The sequence below is a fragment of the Gossypium hirsutum genome, chromosome A08 (genome assembly GCF_007990345.1).
Source record: "Gossypium hirsutum isolate 1008001.06 chromosome A08, Gossypium_hirsutum_v2.1, whole genome shotgun sequence".
Taxonomy (NCBI): Eukaryota; Viridiplantae; Streptophyta; class Magnoliopsida; order Malvales; family Malvaceae; genus Gossypium; species Gossypium hirsutum.
This window is the reverse complement of record NC_053431.1, coordinates 124,249,144-124,267,535: the sequence shown is the minus strand read 5'-3', so window position 1 is coordinate 124,267,535 and position 18,392 is coordinate 124,249,144. Positions and strand designations below refer to the sequence as shown.

The 18,392-nt window shown below is 28.4% G+C and overlaps 3 protein-coding genes across 4 annotated transcripts; 1 reads left to right on the top strand and 2 right to left on the bottom strand.

Annotated features, from left to right (window-relative positions):
• Window positions 1-470: 470 nt before the first annotated feature.
• LOC107940252 (V-type proton ATPase subunit H) lies at window positions 471-6,102 on the bottom strand. Of its 2 annotated transcripts, none has more exons than XM_016873697.2 (12): window positions 5,901-6,102; window positions 5,503-5,575; window positions 4,786-4,911; window positions 4,486-4,588; window positions 4,330-4,402; window positions 3,319-3,384; window positions 3,109-3,220; window positions 2,754-2,915; window positions 2,516-2,641; window positions 2,077-2,202; window positions 1,754-1,933; window positions 471-1,010 (listed from the first exon to the last, which is right to left on the bottom strand). In XM_016873697.2, exons 2-12 carry the CDS (start codon window positions 5,530-5,532, stop codon window positions 762-764), a joined length of 1,353 nt encoding a protein of 450 aa, XP_016729186.1. In that variant the 5' UTR covers window positions 5,533-5,575; window positions 5,901-6,102; the 3' UTR covers window positions 471-761. The 2 variants fall into 2 exon arrangements, with proteins under 2 accessions (XP_016729186.1, XP_016729187.1); XM_016873698.2 differs by lacking the exon at window positions 5,901-6,102 and adding an exon at window positions 5,665-5,827.
• Window positions 6,103-7,598: 1,496 nt separating this feature from the next.
• On the bottom strand, window positions 7,599-9,993 carry LOC107940262 (F-box/LRR-repeat protein 14). Its single transcript, XM_016873706.2, has 2 exons — window positions 9,722-9,993; window positions 7,599-9,235 (listed from the first exon to the last, which is right to left on the bottom strand). Exon 2 carries the CDS (start codon window positions 9,188-9,190, stop codon window positions 7,787-7,789), a length of 1,404 nt encoding a protein of 467 aa, XP_016729195.1. The 5' UTR covers window positions 9,191-9,235; window positions 9,722-9,993; the 3' UTR covers window positions 7,599-7,786.
• Window positions 9,994-14,369: 4,376 nt separating this feature from the next.
• LOC107940236 (putative gamma-glutamylcyclotransferase At3g02910) lies at window positions 14,370-15,276 on the top strand. The gene has a single exon (XM_041075174.1). The coding sequence runs from the start codon at window positions 14,586-14,588 to the stop codon at window positions 15,174-15,176; it is 591 nt and encodes a 196-aa protein (XP_040931108.1). The 5' UTR covers window positions 14,370-14,585; the 3' UTR covers window positions 15,177-15,276.
• Window positions 15,277-18,392: the final 3,116 nt, after the last annotated feature.

Below are 18,392 nucleotides of genomic sequence, written 5' to 3'. Positions count from 1 at the left end.
TTGTTGGATTAAGGAATGTTTTTAATCAGAGAAATTTTTTAATCTTAACCATAGATTTAATTATGATCTATGGTTAAAAAAAGTATAGAACTTTTTGTTTATATATTGGTGTAAATGAATCTCTCACAATTTTGTAGTAACGGTGGCGAAGCTTAACAGACACCCAAAGGCCATCACCCCCTAAAATAGTTAATTTTTAATTTATTTCATTTATAATTTATAAAATTTTAAATTAATAATAGTAAAATTACTCTCTGACCATTAAAAATAATAAAAATTTAATTTAACCCTTTAAAAATTATAAAGATAGACTACTAAAATGATGAAATTATATTTTTAATATCGTAAAAATATACAATTTAATTCCGGCCCCCAAATAAAGTTTCTGGCTCCACCACTGCCCATATGTATTTGTATTTACTAGATACCAAAGAGTAAGAAAAAAAAAACAGTCATCAAAGTTCAAAATATTCAAGCTAAAAATAAGTTGTTCATTGTAATGCAGTTTATTTTAAAAATAGGGCAAGGACTGCATACATTTTATTCTACACCCACCACAACTCAAAATTTTAAAAACACTAATTTTGAAGGTTTTTTTTGACAAAAGAATCAAAACAATTCTTCCTTAGACATGTTCGCAACGAAGTATCCGACAGAAATATCAGCCATCCCAACTGAACTTGAACGAGAATATAAAACTCCTACAAAGCATAATTTACTTACCATCCGATGAGGACATGACCGAGCACGATGAAGCTGAACTACGCCTGCAAAAAGCTAGCATATTTGGCACCTAGGAAAAGCCTTTGGATGCAGAGCAAGGCATTCTTGGTAACCTCAGCACTGTCGTGGTTCATCAACTTCATCACCCGCTCCTTTGCCTTGAGGTCGTTTACTATCACCCGGCCAGCAGGATGGTGCTGAATAAATTGTGAGAGATCAAAGCAAGCAACAGCCAGAGCTCTTGGGTCACTGGACGTCTCCATAATTGTAATGAGGACCCTTAGAACCTGGGAAAGTACATGACAACTAATTACCACACGGTTTTCTACTTGGATATTCTCAATCTACATAAATATGCTTGTTTTAACTGATCCCAGATCTCGTCATTACGCAACAAAAAATAGCAGAAGTGAAACAAATTATTATGACAATAACTAGTTTCAAGGAAAAATGCAGCAGCAACACTCATTTGTTATGATTATATATCTTTTGCCCATTTTCCATAGACACAGACATACAAAAACGTGCATATACTTATGCACATATGAATGTATATATTTAAGGATTGTAACACCTAAAGTGCACCTGGCTCCCTTGACAACATTGAACATCAGATTGGAAATTTAACTTTAGCACATTATCAGACAGGATTCTTTTTTCATAGAACACATTCTTTTTAAAAAATTTACATATCTATACTTGCGTATGAATAATTGTTACTGATAGGCAAGCAATCATCAGGGAGTTACATATTGTCTAATCCAGGCAGTACTTTCCTTCTAAGAGTGATAGACATAACAAAAGGCCAAAACACTGCACAAATTAGCAGTTTACATGTGTGAGTGTATGTGGTGGTAAGTTGGTGTTTCTCAATACTACGCTAAGAAGATTTGGGTGGTCGATAATTTTTGAACAGACCAATTGGACAACTTAACATTTTTATATTTGAATTGCTCTTCGTAAAGTTACCCAGAAGCAAGCAAACAGCATGAAAAATTGAAAGCCATGAGAAACAAAAGAAAAAATATACCTGGAAATCATTCTCTTCAAAGCATGAAACATTATCCCGCCAAAACAATGGATCTTTATGCATGGGTGACCAATCAAGATGACCAAGGAGAACTTCTTGCTTATATTTATCGAAGGAACTCAGTTTCTTAATGTTATCCTTCAACCCATCTTCCAGGTGATTGAGAGCCTCCAATAGATCCTATGAGATATCCAAATCAAATCCGTATGCAAGAATCAGTATATAAAGAGTACATAAAATTCAGCATAGCTGCATTGAATCTAACAATTAAGCTGAAGGAAAAATAAGATTTAACGTAAGCATTAAACATTATGTTTTCTTACCTCATCACTCCAGGCTTGTGCTTTCAAACTCTGAACAATCTGCGGCAGTCCAAGGTCAACCATCTGAGCACCGAATGTGCCTTTGGATAACAAGTTCCTAAAGGTCAATACAACAACCCTGACAACCTGGCCGCAATTGGTCATACCCAAATAAATAATTACACAAATCAAAGACATGTTTCAAATGAGAAAATTGGCATAGAAATAGATTAATCAGCCTGCATCTAAAAGCATACAATTCATCCCTGGTAATAATAAAAATTCATAAAGCTAGTACAGAATTGCAGAAAAAGTTAAAAGGGGAAAGGAAAGCTCGAAAAATAACAGAATTCTGCCCATGTACCACATTAAAGGATGCTTGCTCATGCATACATTTTATTCCAGTAACATCAACATTACAAGGCAGAACTTGGATAATTGGCACATTAGAAGAGCTCACCTTCTCCTTTGTGGAACTCCTAACAACATCAACCAGTCTTGGAAGAGCCCTAGATGTTGCTAAATACTCGATTGCTGGCTCATAATAAGATAACAGCCACACGCAGAGGCATGTTTCATAGAGAAGCTGTCACAAAGATTAGTTGTCAATTTCAGAATTAGGCCACTCAAATGGCTTATAAGGAAAACAATCACCTCTTTAACACTTAACCACCTCAAAATATGTAAATAAAAAATACCTGGATAGATTGCTGGGTAGATGCCGGAGTAATTAAAGGAATCAGTAACTTCACCCCATCTGCTTGAACAAAGGAAGATCTGACGACAGGTTCCTTCAGTAATGATGCAAGGCAGTTAATAGCAGTTGGAATACCACAAGTAGGATGGGAAGGCTTCTTCAGCTGCGAAGACATTAAGCATCAAGAAGTAAGGACAACTGTAATCCAAGTCAACAAAAATAGAATCTTCTTCACAAGAAATCATGCTGCAACAAGGCCATGAGTGAGAATGAGACAACCAGAGACTGCAAAACGGACATGGGAACTTCCAGAAGGCATCTAAAATCATAGGGAGAATGCAAAGCAGTATGCTAACCTGTGTGCACAGCCATTCAACCAATTCCTTTAGTACATCATTAATGGTAGTGCCCTTCTTCTTTGAATTTTCTCCATTTGCAACAACGCCATCCTGGGTTTTTGGCCTTGCACTATAAATTAATAGAAGAAAGAATGTAAAGAATCATTAGATAATGGATGCAAGACACAATGCCAACTTCATTGCTTATATGGATTACATATTTTGTACCTTACTATCAAGGCCAGTATCTTGCAGCTCTTTTCTTGTATGAACCAGTTGCCTTTCCACAGCAACCTGAAAGTAGACCAAATTTTGGATAGTTTTAGTTCAGTTAATTTAGTACAAGATAGGAAATCAAGTGTACATGGATGAACATTTTCAAATTTAACGAGAGACATTTCTATTCTTCCAAATATATAAGGTAACACAGATGAGAGCAGAATATAGATTAAAAAAGAATATATGACACTGACAGCCATATATAAACTCATGCTTGGTGACCTACAAGATACAAATTATTTCCATCTAAAAACTCTTGAACCTAGCAGCAAAAAGCAGAAGCTCCTCATAAATACCATGTCTGCTAACCACATAGTAACTAGAACCTTTGAGCTAAGATCACAACCTGTTGCATACGTGCATATTTTCAGCATAATATCAAATATACTAGCAAAACATGCAACTATTTATTTTACAACTAGTGAGACAACTTACAACGAACAATCGCTTAAGAGTCTGTTATGTGCAAGATATCAAGACTCCAGATGCTTGTACATGTTCATTATGCAGATGGAGATAAATCCTACCAAATTAACTCGGATTTCAAGCAAGAGAATGCTAGAGAAGAGAAAACTATATTAACTTGAAGGGGCCAGCACCCACTTTTCAATGAAAAATTCCTAAAAAGTCAATAGCCATCACTAACAATAAAAGACAGTTTCTTCAGTAAGCAGAGTCAGTGCAGAGGAACCAGCTCAGTTTAGAGTTAAAATAATGCAATAAAGGAGAAGTGAAGCCAATATATATAGATATAACATTTAGAAAGGTAATTCTAACTGTGTAGCAGTCATCAAGCAGACACTATAGACTATTTTAGGGTACCACTGGTCATAACTGAAAGATTAAAGAATATGTAGTTGAAAAATCAAAGAGTATCAGCCACCTTACTTATCCACTCGCACTAACACCCAAAAAAAAGGCACAAATTGACAATGAAAGCAATCTTTGGTAAAAACTTAACTTAGGAAAGGTTCATAAGTATCTTCATTAGCAAGAGACTTGTCATGAAATAGTCTGGCTCGTTTCGGATTGGCTGCAATAGAAAATATCATTAAGTAAATTTGTTTATGATGAATGCAATTGTCAAAAGATCAATATTCTTCAAAGTTCAAATACCTGTAAGCATTTCATCAATTAAAGCCAGAACATATTCCACTGTTTCTTCTTTAAAGATATCCCGTAAGATGTTAACAAACACTTGAACATAGGCTGGACCATCCTGTCACAGTCATTTTACCAATCAATATCACTCCAAAGACTATCCTTGTTTCTATAAGATTTTCCTTTAAGAAATGTGATTCAATTTACTGTGGAAGAGAAATTAATATAACTAGTGAATCAATTGGAGGGGGAAAAAAGAACATATCAACAAAATAATATACAGCTCGTATGTTAAGAAGAGCTATAAAACATTACATCATCCAACAACTGTGCCCTGACACTTTCAGCTCTATTATCATAACGCCTTAACAGCTGCAAGCCTGTTCCTGAAATCAGCTTAGTTGTCATGTATGTTTCCCATGGGATGTCCCTCTTCAGAACCTTCAAAGGAGAAAAAGACATCAAAACGGAATCACCATTAACATGTCACCGTCACTATATCTTCGAATACGGCTTAAGAATAGAATTGTTTGAAACAGAGATTTCCTATCAAATATACAAACAAACAATTTGAAGAATTTAAAAGAGTCCTAAAACCTCTGTATCCCATCAAAATAGAACATTAGGAGAACGCCTAACCTATTTTTTTATAAGATCCATGCTTTTCAGGGTTTCAAAATATAAAACACATATTCAAGTATAATAGACTGGTTTTCGCAGTCAGTAACTGAAAATGAAAATTATCATCCATGGAATTCCACCAAATCTACCGCAACAGACGAAAATGTAATGCCTGATTCATGCAGGAAATATGTTTCTTTACAAATTTATTGATGAATTTTTCAAATTTATCATTAGCTTTTATAGCCGATCGCACTTCCATTTTGCTTCCAAAGCCAAAAAGAAAGAACAACAACAATGATCAAATGATTCTAAAGCTAAAGAGAAATCGCAACTTAATCGCAAATGAAATTTTCACTTTTTTCTATAAAATCATAACAAATAAAGCTAATGTAGTGATAGATCACCAACCTGTTCAGTGGATAGTTCAGCACGGTCCATATATGCTCAAGAAAGTACTTCAAATCCAGACGAACTCAAATCCCTACAGAATTTCACATAAAAAAAGAGAGTAAATAACTAATTTAATAAATTTAAAATCGAACTCCGATTTTAACTAAACACAACAAAAACCTATAATCTCAAATCTGAAGAACCAAATTAACAGATCCAATCTGATTAATCTAACGTATACTTCAATTCACTTCTCAGTTAAAATTGCATAAATTAAAATAAATCTAAAAAAAAAAAACAGGAGAGTACAAAATAATTGAATCAGAGAAAAAGCAAGTTGAACTTTTCAGATTACGTGAACATTAAAACAATTTAAAAGAAAAAAAATAATTAGGAGAAAAAATTATCTCAATCACCTTTAGTTTTTTTTAAAAAAATAAATCTAAAAAAAAAATAGAACGTAAATGCAGAGACGGGAAAGAGAGCCTGTTGTTTGGATGGAAAGGAAATTTGGAGGAAACTCGAGAAAAAGTGGACGATAATTTAGATAATAATACAAAAATACTAATAAGATCGGAAACGGTGTCGGATTGTTTATAAGATTTTTTGTTTTTTTCTTCTTTAATCTGGTGTGGCCCTGTTCTTCTGGCCAGGTCCGTAAAGAGGATTTTGATTGAAGAGGGTGGATCTGGTGCTCCCGTGAGTAGGCTTCCTTCTCGCTGGTTTTGCTTTATAAGCTCGACGCGTGGCTATCTGGACTTTCTTTAGAGTGATTAATGTTTTTGTCACTATATTTTAGGTGTAAATTGAAATTTGTCCTTACACTTTGATTGGTATTTACTATTATCATTGTCATCTAAAGATAATTTATCACTATAATTTTAATACTATATTAAATTTGGTTGATTAAAGTTATATTTTTATTTAATTTAAAGATAATATTTAATAAAAATATTTTATATTTTTTAAATTAACCTTTAAAAATAATAAGTTAATTAATATTAAATAAAAATGGTTATTTTATAAAAATAAACTTATTTTTCTTTTGATATATATATTTATTTTTTCAAGTTTTTATTTCATTAAATAGAAATTCTAATTTAATTTATTAATTTATTATTTTTTATATGTTAAATTATTTTTATTTATTAAAACATAATATTGAAAATAATTTTTCTTATTATATTCTATTTTTAAATTATCTAAATTAATATTGAGTGGTAAAATTCAATTTTAAAAAAATCAAAATTACTGGTAAAATGTAATAAAATTGAAAACTTAGTAGTAAAATTTAACCATATAAGAGTCAATGGTAAATTTCTAATGATAAATTTCTAAATATTTTTAAAATATAATAATAAATATCAATAAAAACAAATATATATTGGTAAATTTCAATATTACCTATAATAAATTTGCACTTAGCTTCGTTATAAAAAGGATTATTTGCACTTAGCTTCATTATGAAAAGGATTATTTCATGATACTCGTAAAATATACTTATTTTCTTATTTAGCGATCTTTTTTTTTTTGGCTAGATTTGGTAATTAAAATAATCCTTCATTAAAAAAATTCAGCTAACTAAATAATGCCACGAGAACTATATTTTCATATACTAGAAGGACGAGACAAATTATTTATTGTACCAATTACAAAAGAAAACAGTGTACTATAATTTTAACATATAATTATATTTTTGGTTAAAAACAAACATATAATCATATTCTTAAAATTGTATAAATTTATATTAAACATTAAATAGCAGCAAAGCATCCTTAAGTCAAATTTTATTGATAATTTTTATGAAAAAATCGTTTTTTGTTAATTATTTTTATTTACTTTGAAAAATTAATTTTTAAAAAATATTTACGAAAAACTTTAAGAATTTTACCGAATAATATAAAAAAATCGAAAATTGAACTAAATTATTATAAAAAAAAAATCTAATCAAACTCAACCAAACTCACGTCTGGTAAATATTAGAGAGATGGAGGGACAACTACAGATTCATTCTTTAAAAATTAAAATAAAATAAACAAATAAAAAGAATGGGGGCAGCCATTGTTGTACTCATCTTAAACTCAACCTGTTACATGGATATAGATCACAGAAGATAAATTAGGATAGCATTTTCAACAATCAATAATACAATTTGGCATATACAAGTTACATTGTTATTATCAACTGTTACATGTAAAGCTGATGCAACAACATCTGTGAATGTTCATTGAAATTAGAAAGGATACAAACAATCAAAAGAAAACCCCCACATAATCATTGACTCAAACCTGTAAAAGATGTTTCAATTCATCCACGATAAATCTTGCCGGAATGATATTGATCTAGCCGCACCAAAGATTGCTCTTTCTGAAATTTGAGGACAATCCTCAACGGCCAACAAGTCGAGTTTGTATGAACCGATGAGAGTTCTGAACCCGCCATTTGTAATCCCCAAACATTTGCTCAGCCGCAAAACATGCAGACGAGGAAACTGGCTTACGAGCTGCAACCCTTCATCGCTTATTTCTTGGCATCTCATGAGCTCCAGGGTTTCTAAATGCTGAGCCATGCATAAAGCTTCCATCCCAACATCAGTAAAGGAATAGACATGGTCCAGTGCGAGTTCCCGGACAGGGCAATTTTGGATCACACTAAGGATTCCATTTAACGTGAACGATGAAAACGAAGGGAACTCTCCATCAGAGAAAGATATCCTCAGTGTTTCAAGCATCAAACAGTTTTGAGCAATGGCTTTTAGACTCTCGTCCGTTAATCTCAATGGATTGTTCATCAGTAAAGGCAGTGAGAAATCAGAAGGAACTCGGAGGGATATTGACCGAAGATTACTAGATTTTTGTGCTAAGCTTACAATATCAGAGTCTCGTACTCCAACGCACATGTCCAAGTGAATTTTCTCCAAGTTCCTGCACTTCCCTAATACACAAGCCAGCCCTCTTCCAGGGCTGATGATGCAATTGACCAAGCTAAGCTCCTGCATATTTTCACATGGAATCCACTGTCTTTGCCATCGATCTACAGCCAACCGATCATAAACTTTCATATAACGGTAATTAGCATCCACCTCGAATTGCAACCGTTTTAGCTTTCGCCAACTCGGTCCTAGCTTTATCAAATCACCTTCCCCGATTGCTCTACAATTTTTAATAGACAGATCTTTGAGTGTTTCAAGCTTGCCAAGATATTCTAACCACTCAACACTGTTAACATTCAAGCAGCGGATAAGGTGGAGAATCGTGAGGCTTCTGCAGCCTACAACAAGGGATAGTATGCCACACCCGGTAATTCTCGGGGTGAAGTTCAGCTTCAATGCCGAAAGCTTGGAGCAAGAAGACAAGTAACGAAGGCCCATATCAGTTATAAATGTGCAATAACTTAGAGTGAGATCACTCAGTAACGGGCAGTAACCAGAAAGAATCGAGAGCCCCTGGTCATCCATTTGTTTGCCGAGTTTGGACATCCAACCGGAGTATGTGACTTCTACTCTTGTTAAGTTGGGAAACCTATTGCAGAGGGAAGCCAAAGCTTCATTCGCAGGATCTAACCCGCACCCAACTCGAAGAGAAATTCTCTGTTCGTTATCAAGTTCATAAAGACGTTTACACGCTAACGAAACTGAGTTTCGGTCCCCGGTTTTCCTAATCCTGCCTAAAATTTCCCAAACCAAGTTCTCTGGTAACTCATCCATTGTAAACCAGATATCATTTACTTCAACAACAGAACCCTAGGATTTCTGCAGCAAAGAAAAGATCAAATTTTTCCATCTAATAACACAAATTTAAACAGAAATTCTAAAACCCAACAATTTGCAGACTACAAAGAATGGAACAAAATTTATGTACAATTAAAATCTGACTAAAACCCATAAAAAACCGGATGAACCTAACCTAAATAAACTGTTCTTAATAATTTCGAAGGCAAATAATTTATTTTTCTATTGTTTTTGTCATACCGCTTCCAATGCAAACAATCAAAGGAGAAAAACACAGGATCTGATCAACTAAGCACAAAAACAAAGAGAACCCATTGTTCCAATCGTTTCCCAGAACATAAATCTAAATCAAAATTTGATATGAAAAAGCAGATAAATCTACACATGAAACTAATGAATTATGAGTCACAAACAAATCTAAAAAAATAAAAAAGAGAGATAAGGATTTGGATTATACTGACAAGGAACAATAGATATAAAAAGAATTAAATGATTTTTAAGTGTTACCTGAAAAGGAAATTTGATGAAAGTGAGAAATCCCTTAGAATTAAAAAGTTGGAAACTAAGCTTTTGTTAAAAGGAACGTTTCGTTCTGTTTCAGTTTTGGTGTAATAGCAAAGTTCTTATTTGCCTTTGCGGCGGCTTTATCGGTCGCCGGTTGGTGGTAGCAATTAACGTTACGATCTTACGTAAATATCCATTAAAGGTCTCAGAAAATATCTGTCTTTAAAGAAAACATAGATATACGAAAAAAAATTTATTTTTGAAAAGTTTGCCTTATAGAAATCCCATTTCTTGCTTAAAAATAATATATAATAAATAATAAAATATAATATTTAAAATTAATTAATTATAATAACACATGGAATATTCATCATATTAAAATTCAAAAAAAATTAATTCTGAGTAAAATAAAATTGAAACAAATAAATAATTAGATAAATAATATTAAATAGACTACAATAATTTATCATAATTTTATCATTAATTGTGAGTTAATATCAAGATGACTTGTCATACCAACTCAATTAATAACATTATTAATAATAATTTGTGCATATTAAAATAAAAATTTAGTTAAGTGATAAGTTTAAGGTTTTACTAATCTATTTGGCATGAGTTTAAATATCATTAGATGCATATTTTTAGTGTTTTTTTTAATAAAAAGATTAAAGATCCCTCAAATAATATAATTTATTTTAAATGTGAAGGGACAATAAAGTAATTCCTCTAGTTGAATTAGAACCGGATTGATGAGTGACACTAACTAAATAAAGAGCTTTATAAATAATACTAGAAATTCTATTATGCACGTATGTACGTGAAAATTACGTATTTTTAAACATAAATTTGTATTTGAAATTAACATACAATAAATAATAAAATAAAAGAACCAAGTCAATTAGAAAAATTAGAAAAAAGTCCTTTCGTATTTACAATAAAGCTTTGATTTAGGGGTAAAGTGGATTTTTATTGCTGTAAATAACACGAGCTCAAATCCAACCATGTGCAAAAATTTTATCGAGTTTTGAAAAGGACTAAAATACCTTTGAATAATATAATTTTTTTTAAATATGAAATAACATTTTTTTGTAATTCTACTAACCGAATTGATGCTCAATTGTCTTGTTACACCAACCCAATCAGAGATTCTATTAGAAGTATAGATATACAAATAATAGATATAATAAATTGGATATATTAAAAATAAAAATGTATATATATATTAAGATGAATCTTGGTTGAGTGGAAATTTTAAGATTTTACAAATAAAATTGTTGTGAGTTCAAATCAGACTATATGCATATTTTTATTGGTTTTTGTTAAAATAAAAATATTAAAATGCCATTGACTAATATAATTTATTTTAATTATGGAAGCACATTTTCATAATTTCCGTAGCTGAGTTGGTACACATTGACTGGTGATACCAACTCGATTAGCAACTTAAATAACAATACGTATAAATATGCAACTAATGGAGGTAATAAAGTGTACATAATAAAATTAAAATGTAAAAAATAGTAAAATACAGTTTTAGTTAAGTAGTAAATTAAATGTTTTAATAATGTAATTTGTGAGGATTTGAATCCTATTATATGCATTTTTTTTCTTAAAGTGAAAATATTAAAGCACCCTTTAATAATATTATTTATTTTAATTATAGAAGCATATTAGCGTAATTTCTTAATTGAGTTGGTACCCAGTTGACTCGTGATATCAACTCAATTAGAGACTTTATTAATAGCAAGTATAAATAGGTTCTGCAAATTAAAATAAAAATCTATAAAATATATTAAAATAAAGCTTTAGTTGAATAATGAGTAGTAAATTAAGGTTTTACTAATTCAATTACTATAGATTCAAATCTCATCATATACGTATCTTTTAATAAAAAACTAAATTACCTACGAAAAATATAACTTATTTTAATTATAAAAGGGCATTTCCATAAAATTTCTAACCGAGTTGGTGACTTGCATAAAATTATTGTATGTATAAATTATTTGAAATTATATATGATTTAAAATATTCTAAATATAATATTTAAATTAAATAATTAAAATATAGGAATATAAAAATTTACAAAACCGTTAAAAGTTTGTTGTTATTATTAAATTTGATGAGGTGCCAAACATATAGTTAAGCATGCCACCTTTGTTTATTGTATTTTTCTTTGTTCATATGAGGAGGAAATATTTTTACACATTTAAAATTTAGTTGTTCTACTTTGATTTTGAAGAATTTAGTTAGTTTATTCTTCAAATTTAAGAATACAAATTTAATTACCGGAATTGTTATATTTTTTTGTTAAATTCAAGTCTATTACAAACGTCTTTTTTCTTGCCACTATTTTGACAAATGAAATTCTTTTATTTAAAATGTTACATCAACAAATTTAATAGAATAATTTTAAAGGTATTAACAATTAGACCCCGATATTTAAATCCAAAAAATAATGGGACTAAATTTTAAATGTACAAAAAGTATAGGGACTTGGAGCACATTTGAAGCTTATACAATTTTCAAAACTTTTTGTACTATTAATATTTTTAACAATTCAACCAATGAATTTATCAATGTACTTGTAATTGTTATGCATATAAAAATTTAAATTAATTTAGTATCTTTATTATATTGATCTAAAATTTTATCTATGTTTATATACATGGGATGGTTGAAAGATTTTTTTTTTAGATGAAAAATAAATATATATTTTAAAAATTTCAACCGTACTTAACATGCATAATCTACATAAATGGGATATGAAATGTGAAAGTTAGATTGTTAAAATATTAAAGCTTAAATATCAACAAAGTTCTCATAAAATAATTATAAAACCAATTGAGCTTTTAGTCGAAAATTACAATGAATTGTGTCCCTCATTGATATTTAGTAATCAATTGAGTCCCTAAAATATAATTTTCTATTAAAGCTCCTAATAGTTCGTTCATGAATAATAACTGGCATAGAAAAATGATGATGGAGCGTTTGACGTGGGAAAATGTTGATGTGGACGGATTAATATTTTTAATTATATTGCAAGGAATTAAATTATTTTCAATTATTTAAAGTTAAAAAATATTAAAATATTACATCAAATTTAGAAAATTACAAACTATAAAGTATATAGGAAAACTGTAATATTTATTATATATTATGAAAAATTACAAAAAAGGAAGATAATAAAAATATAGAAAATAATAAAAATAGATATGATTAAATTTCATAGATATTGTTTATATATTATAAAAATGTTAGAAATTACAAAAAAAATATATTTAAGAAAATATATACAATATAGAATAAGTTATACATAATTAATTTTTTAAAAATTATAAAAAGTTATAAGAAATCTTATAGAAAATTTTTGTTATTTTGTAGGTTTAGAGTTACACTTGTCCGTGGATTGAGTTATTGGTCGGTTTAACTTATTCAGCTCAATTTAAACGAGGCTTGATAATGATTTTTTGTAGTTGGATTGACGTGATCCAACTTGAATTTAACTTAAATATTTTTATTTAAATTTAATTATAAAATATATAAATATTAATATAAGATTATATATTTGATATTTTATTATTTTAAACAATAATGTGGTTTTTTTTAGGGTCGGTTGTTCGTGCCAAACTTGAGAAGTTTTTAGAAATGGGCCATAGCCCGACTCACAAAAAACTCTACTTGAAATCTTGGTTTCGGTAATAAAAGGAGTTTGAAGAATGATGGTAGTTGCTAAAAGAGTGGTTCGAGCAATAATGAGCTCAGTAGGTGAAGACACTAAGGAAGGAGTAACGATTTTGATTAATTGAAGGTGATGCAAATGAAGTAAAAAATGATGCACTAAGTTATGATATAGAGCAACATGTGGGAGAAAACAAAAAATAAAGTAAATTTTTTATTTAAATATTTTTAAAGTAATTAAAAAATATTATAAAATTATAAAATTCAAAAAATTATAAAAATATCTGACAAAATTCCATTATTTTAATATTTATTTATTTTATAATATGTTTTTAATAAAATTTCAAAACTGTTTTAATAAATATATTTAAGTTTTTTCACAAATATCGTGAGGGTCATAAAATAAAATAAAATATTTGTCAGCAAAATAAGTTGATTAAAGTGCGTCTATAGTGTTTGCATTTTTCAAAAATTAAGAATTTAGTTCATGTATTTATACTTTTAGAAATTTAATTAATATATTTTTTAGATTTTAAATTTTAGATCTAATTGTTAATATTATTAATTTTTTTGATTAAATTTATTATTGTGACAATATCTACAGTTGGACTTACACTCTAAAATAAAAAAAATAAATGGATTAAATTTTTAAAAATATAAATAGATGAAATAAATTCTTTAAGTGTTGTAAAATAAATAGATAGTAAGTAAAGAACAAAGAGAATGAGAGAGGAAAGAGAGAGCGTATTTTTTTTAATTAATCAAAATATTTATAAAGCTTTTTTAAAATTTTTATTTATAAATATAAGAAGTATAAATAAAGTAGAGATATAATTTTAATGATTATTATAATTTAAAGTTTATTTAAATTTATATTGATATTAATGGATGTGATTGTTGACTTAATATTCATAATACTAAACATATTTTAACTGTATAGATTTTACCATATGCTTTTCCTCTGATTTGCCGTCAGTAAATTTCAATGACAGAATTTTTTATAGTTAAAATTACCAACCAACCAAAAGTGGAATCCTCCTATAAATAGAACTCCATATCCATACACGGTTTAATTATATAAGCATCAGCAAATCATTTTTTTTTCTTTCTCTTTTTTTTTTCCTTCAGTTTTCCCTCACTTTCTCATAGGCCAATCACCACAGCTACTCGTTAAAAAGAAAAAAGAAAGATGGTATCCGAAAACAGTAGCTGTACGAGCCTTATATTCACGTACGGAACCTTGAAACGAGGGTTCTCCAATCACGTTCTTCTTCAAGATCTGATGCGAACCGGAGATGCCGTGTTCAAAGGCAGTTACCAAACGGTGGAGAAATACCCTCTCGTTTGCGGGCCTTACCGCGTCCCTTTCCTCCTCAACCTGCCCGGTTCAGGACACCGAGTCACGGGCGAGTTGTACGCCGTGTCGTCACGGGGACTCGCCCGCGTCGATGAGTTGGAAGGCACGAGTCGCGGTCATTACGAGCGGCTGCCGATCCTGCTGATTCCCGCTGGCTACGGGAACGAAAGCGGGAATAACAAAGAAAACGAGGAAGATCAGGCGGTGTTAACCCGCGCGGCCGCGGGGGGAATAACGTGCGCGGCGGAGGCGTATTACGCGCACAAGAGCTTCGAGAAGGAGATGTGGATGAAGAACGGGAGGAAAGGGTTTGGGATTTATTCAGAGAAAGAAGCCAAAGGGTATGTGAAAAGGAAAGATAGGCCTCAAGATCTCAGTTTTCTGGATCATGTTAGGATTTTTATTTCATCTCCTTCCGGTTAATTCAGGAAAAAATATTTGGGTGTTTATAAAATTTTTGTATTTTGTTATGAATCTTCTTTTAGTTTAATTTGGAATATGGAAGAAATTCAAATTGAGAAAATTTATTGAGCTTCTTTTTTAAAGCTTTACCAGAAAGATTATTAAAAAAAAAAAGCAGCGCAGAAAGACTTTATTCAATAATATTTTTTAATGGTTTATCATTTTTATCAATCTCGAGTAGTTGTTAAATTATTAATAGTATAATAATAATAAATTGTTTATAATTTTATTAAACACAGGTTTAATCTCATTACATGTTAATTTTAATTTTTATTTTAAAATTATATAAAAATATAGAGACATTAACCCAATCAATAGTTTTATTATTAAAATAAGATAATATACATGCATAAATTTAACGGACAAAAATATTTTATGTTAAAAGCTATTTTTTTTAAAGTTAAGTTAAGAATTATTATCAGTGGAGTGATAGCAAAATTTGTTTATAAAATTATTAAACATGTGTTTAATTTTTTAATATGTTAATTTTTGTTCTTTTATTTTAAAAATATGTAAAAGTTTGAAAAAATAAAGAAGGCATCAAAATAATAATACTAGTCACTTAATAAAAGGAACAATTTTTAAATTATACATGAACTATAGTTTAATGTATAATTATAAACATAAACTTTGATTTGTATAATTTTATACATGAAATTTTAATTTGATCTAATTCTTATAAATTATTAATACAATTATTAATATAACTTCATTTTATGTTTATATATTGCATGCATTAATAATTATATTTATTCAATATAAAAATAAATTAATGTATTTATTTCCTTAAACGTGTATGAATAAATCGAATTTAAAGTTTTAAGTATATATTTGAACCACAATTAAATTTTAACGTGTATAATTTTAAGGTTTATTCCTTAATAAAAATGATATATTTGTAATTTCCTAATCGAGTTGGTACCTAGTTAACCCTTGAAAGAAATTTGTTAAGAATAAACATTGTGTTAAAAATTATTTTTTAAATTATTTAAAAAATACTCAATAATTATTAATGGCGTAGTGGTAAATAATTTGTTTATAAATCCATTAAATATGAGTTCAACCCTATATATATTAATTTTAGTTCTTTTATTTAAAAACTATATAAAAGTTTGAAAAAAACAAAAATATTATAATCATTTAGTAAAAAAGAATATTAGTCATTTCATAACCGACTTGATATCTGATTAACCTGTGATACCAACTCAATCAGAGGTTTTATTAATAACATGGATAGTAATAATAATAATAATAATAATAATAATAATAATAATTGTTATAATTGTATATATATGCACAATTGATGGAAGTAATAAAGTATGGATAATAAAATTAAAATGTATAAAATTATTAAAATAAAATTTTAGTTGTGTGGTAAATTAAATGTTTTATTTATGCTATTAGTTTGGGTTCAAATCCCACTATGAACATGTTTTTATTAGTTTTTTTAAATGAAAAAATTAAAGTATTATCGAATAATATGATTTATTTTTATTACGAAAAAATATTTCCGTAATTTCTCTAACCAAGTTAGTGACTCCAATTTAGTAAAACACTTAAATAATAGTATGTATAAATTTATATACAATTAATGGAAGTACTAAAGTATGTACAAAAAAATTATTAAAATAAAATTTTAGCTAAGTGATAAATTAAATATTTTATTTAATTTGTTTGGGTTAAAGTCCCACCATACAGATATTTTTATTGGTTTTATGAAAATGAAAAGATTAAAGTACTAGATCAATTAATGGGTGGTGCTATCCGCCTAAACCTTAAGATTCGCCTAAAATTTGAGAAGATTTGGGTAAAAAATTTAAGCCTATTTAAAATATGAAGCGGGCTCGAGTTTAAATATTCAAGACTCAAGTCCGTTTTTAAGTTTATAATACTTTATATTATATTAATTTTATATATTATGTAATTTATAGGACAAAGTACAAAACCATTCACCAAACTATCAAATTTATTTTATTTTAATCATTCAACTATTAAAATATTTTTTTTGTCACTTAACTTTTCAAAATAAAACATTTTGATCACTGTCTATTTATTTCATTTCAAAGAGTAATGATAATGTTCAACTATTATTTTTTCTATTTTTCATGTAATTAAAATTATATTTATTAAAAATCCATGTGCAATGGCAATTTAGTAAAAGAAATAACTTTTTTAAATTATACTTTATTAATTAATCATATTTTAAAAAAATATAATTAATTTATAGTTATAAAAAAATTATAATTAATACCCTAATTATTATATTCTCAGTTAATTACTTCTATATATCTATGTAATAAATGAGTTCATATATATATATATATCTAAAAAAGAAAGAAAGAGAAATATGAATTGATAAGTAGACAAAATTATATGATTGGCTATCTCATTTCATTGTCGTCGAATGAAACGACAAGTGATTGCCTCGATTGTTAACTCCCATATCTCAATACTGATGATAACCCTGAATTTAAAATCTTATTTTTTTAAATTTATTTGCATATTTTTCAAACTATTATATTGCCATGATTTATGTAAATTACTATTTTTTGAGATAAAAATTATTTTCATTAAAATCTCCGCTTAAATTAATATTCCATTTATTTTATATAAACCCAAATAAGAATTTTTTATTTTTATTATAAAATTTAAATTATTTATTGACATGGGTATAATACAAACAATGTTATGTGTTGTATGAAATACATGTAGATTATTATACGGGTTGTAGACCGACATCTTTAAAAATTTAATATTGTAAATAGTATTTTCGTTTCAAAAAATAATTTGACTCTTTTTGAAAGTTCAATAACTAAAATTAACTAAAAAAATAAAATGAGAGTCAAAATAACAAAAGATGTAAATGTTGAGAACTAAATTTATCATTATTTTTTCAAGTTCCAAAAACTCTATTTATGAGATAGGGATAAATTTCAAAACTATTTATGAACTTTGATTTATTATGCAATTTGATACATGAATGTTGACTCATGCAATTATACACGTGAAAATTTATTTATGACTCAAATATTTACATAAAACATTTATTTTGATTTAATCACACGTATTTAAATAAATACATCAATTTATTTTATATTAAATAAATATAATTATTCCTGTAAATATAAAATATTGCTATAATGATAAACTAGATTTTTTTAATAATATATATATTGA

Coding starts and splice junctions, on each gene's coding strand:
- LOC107940252 (XM_016873697.2), bottom strand. CDS start 5,532: ATGGACCGTGCTGAACTATCCACTGAACAG. Junction 4,912..5,502: donor CTGAACTATCCACTGAACAG/GTTGGTGATCTA, acceptor TCTCCTTTGAAG/GTTCTGAAGAGGGACATCCC. Junction 2,642..2,753: donor CTACCCAGCAATCTATCCAG/GTATTTTTTATT, acceptor TCTTTGTGACAG/CTTCTCTATGAAACATGCCT.
- LOC107940262 (XM_016873706.2), bottom strand. CDS start 9,190: ATGGATGAGTTACCAGAGAACTTGGTTTGGGAAATTTTAGGCAGGATT.
- LOC107940236 (XM_041075174.1), top strand. CDS start 14,586: ATGGTATCCGAAAACAGTAGCTGTACGAGCCTTATATTCACGTACGGA.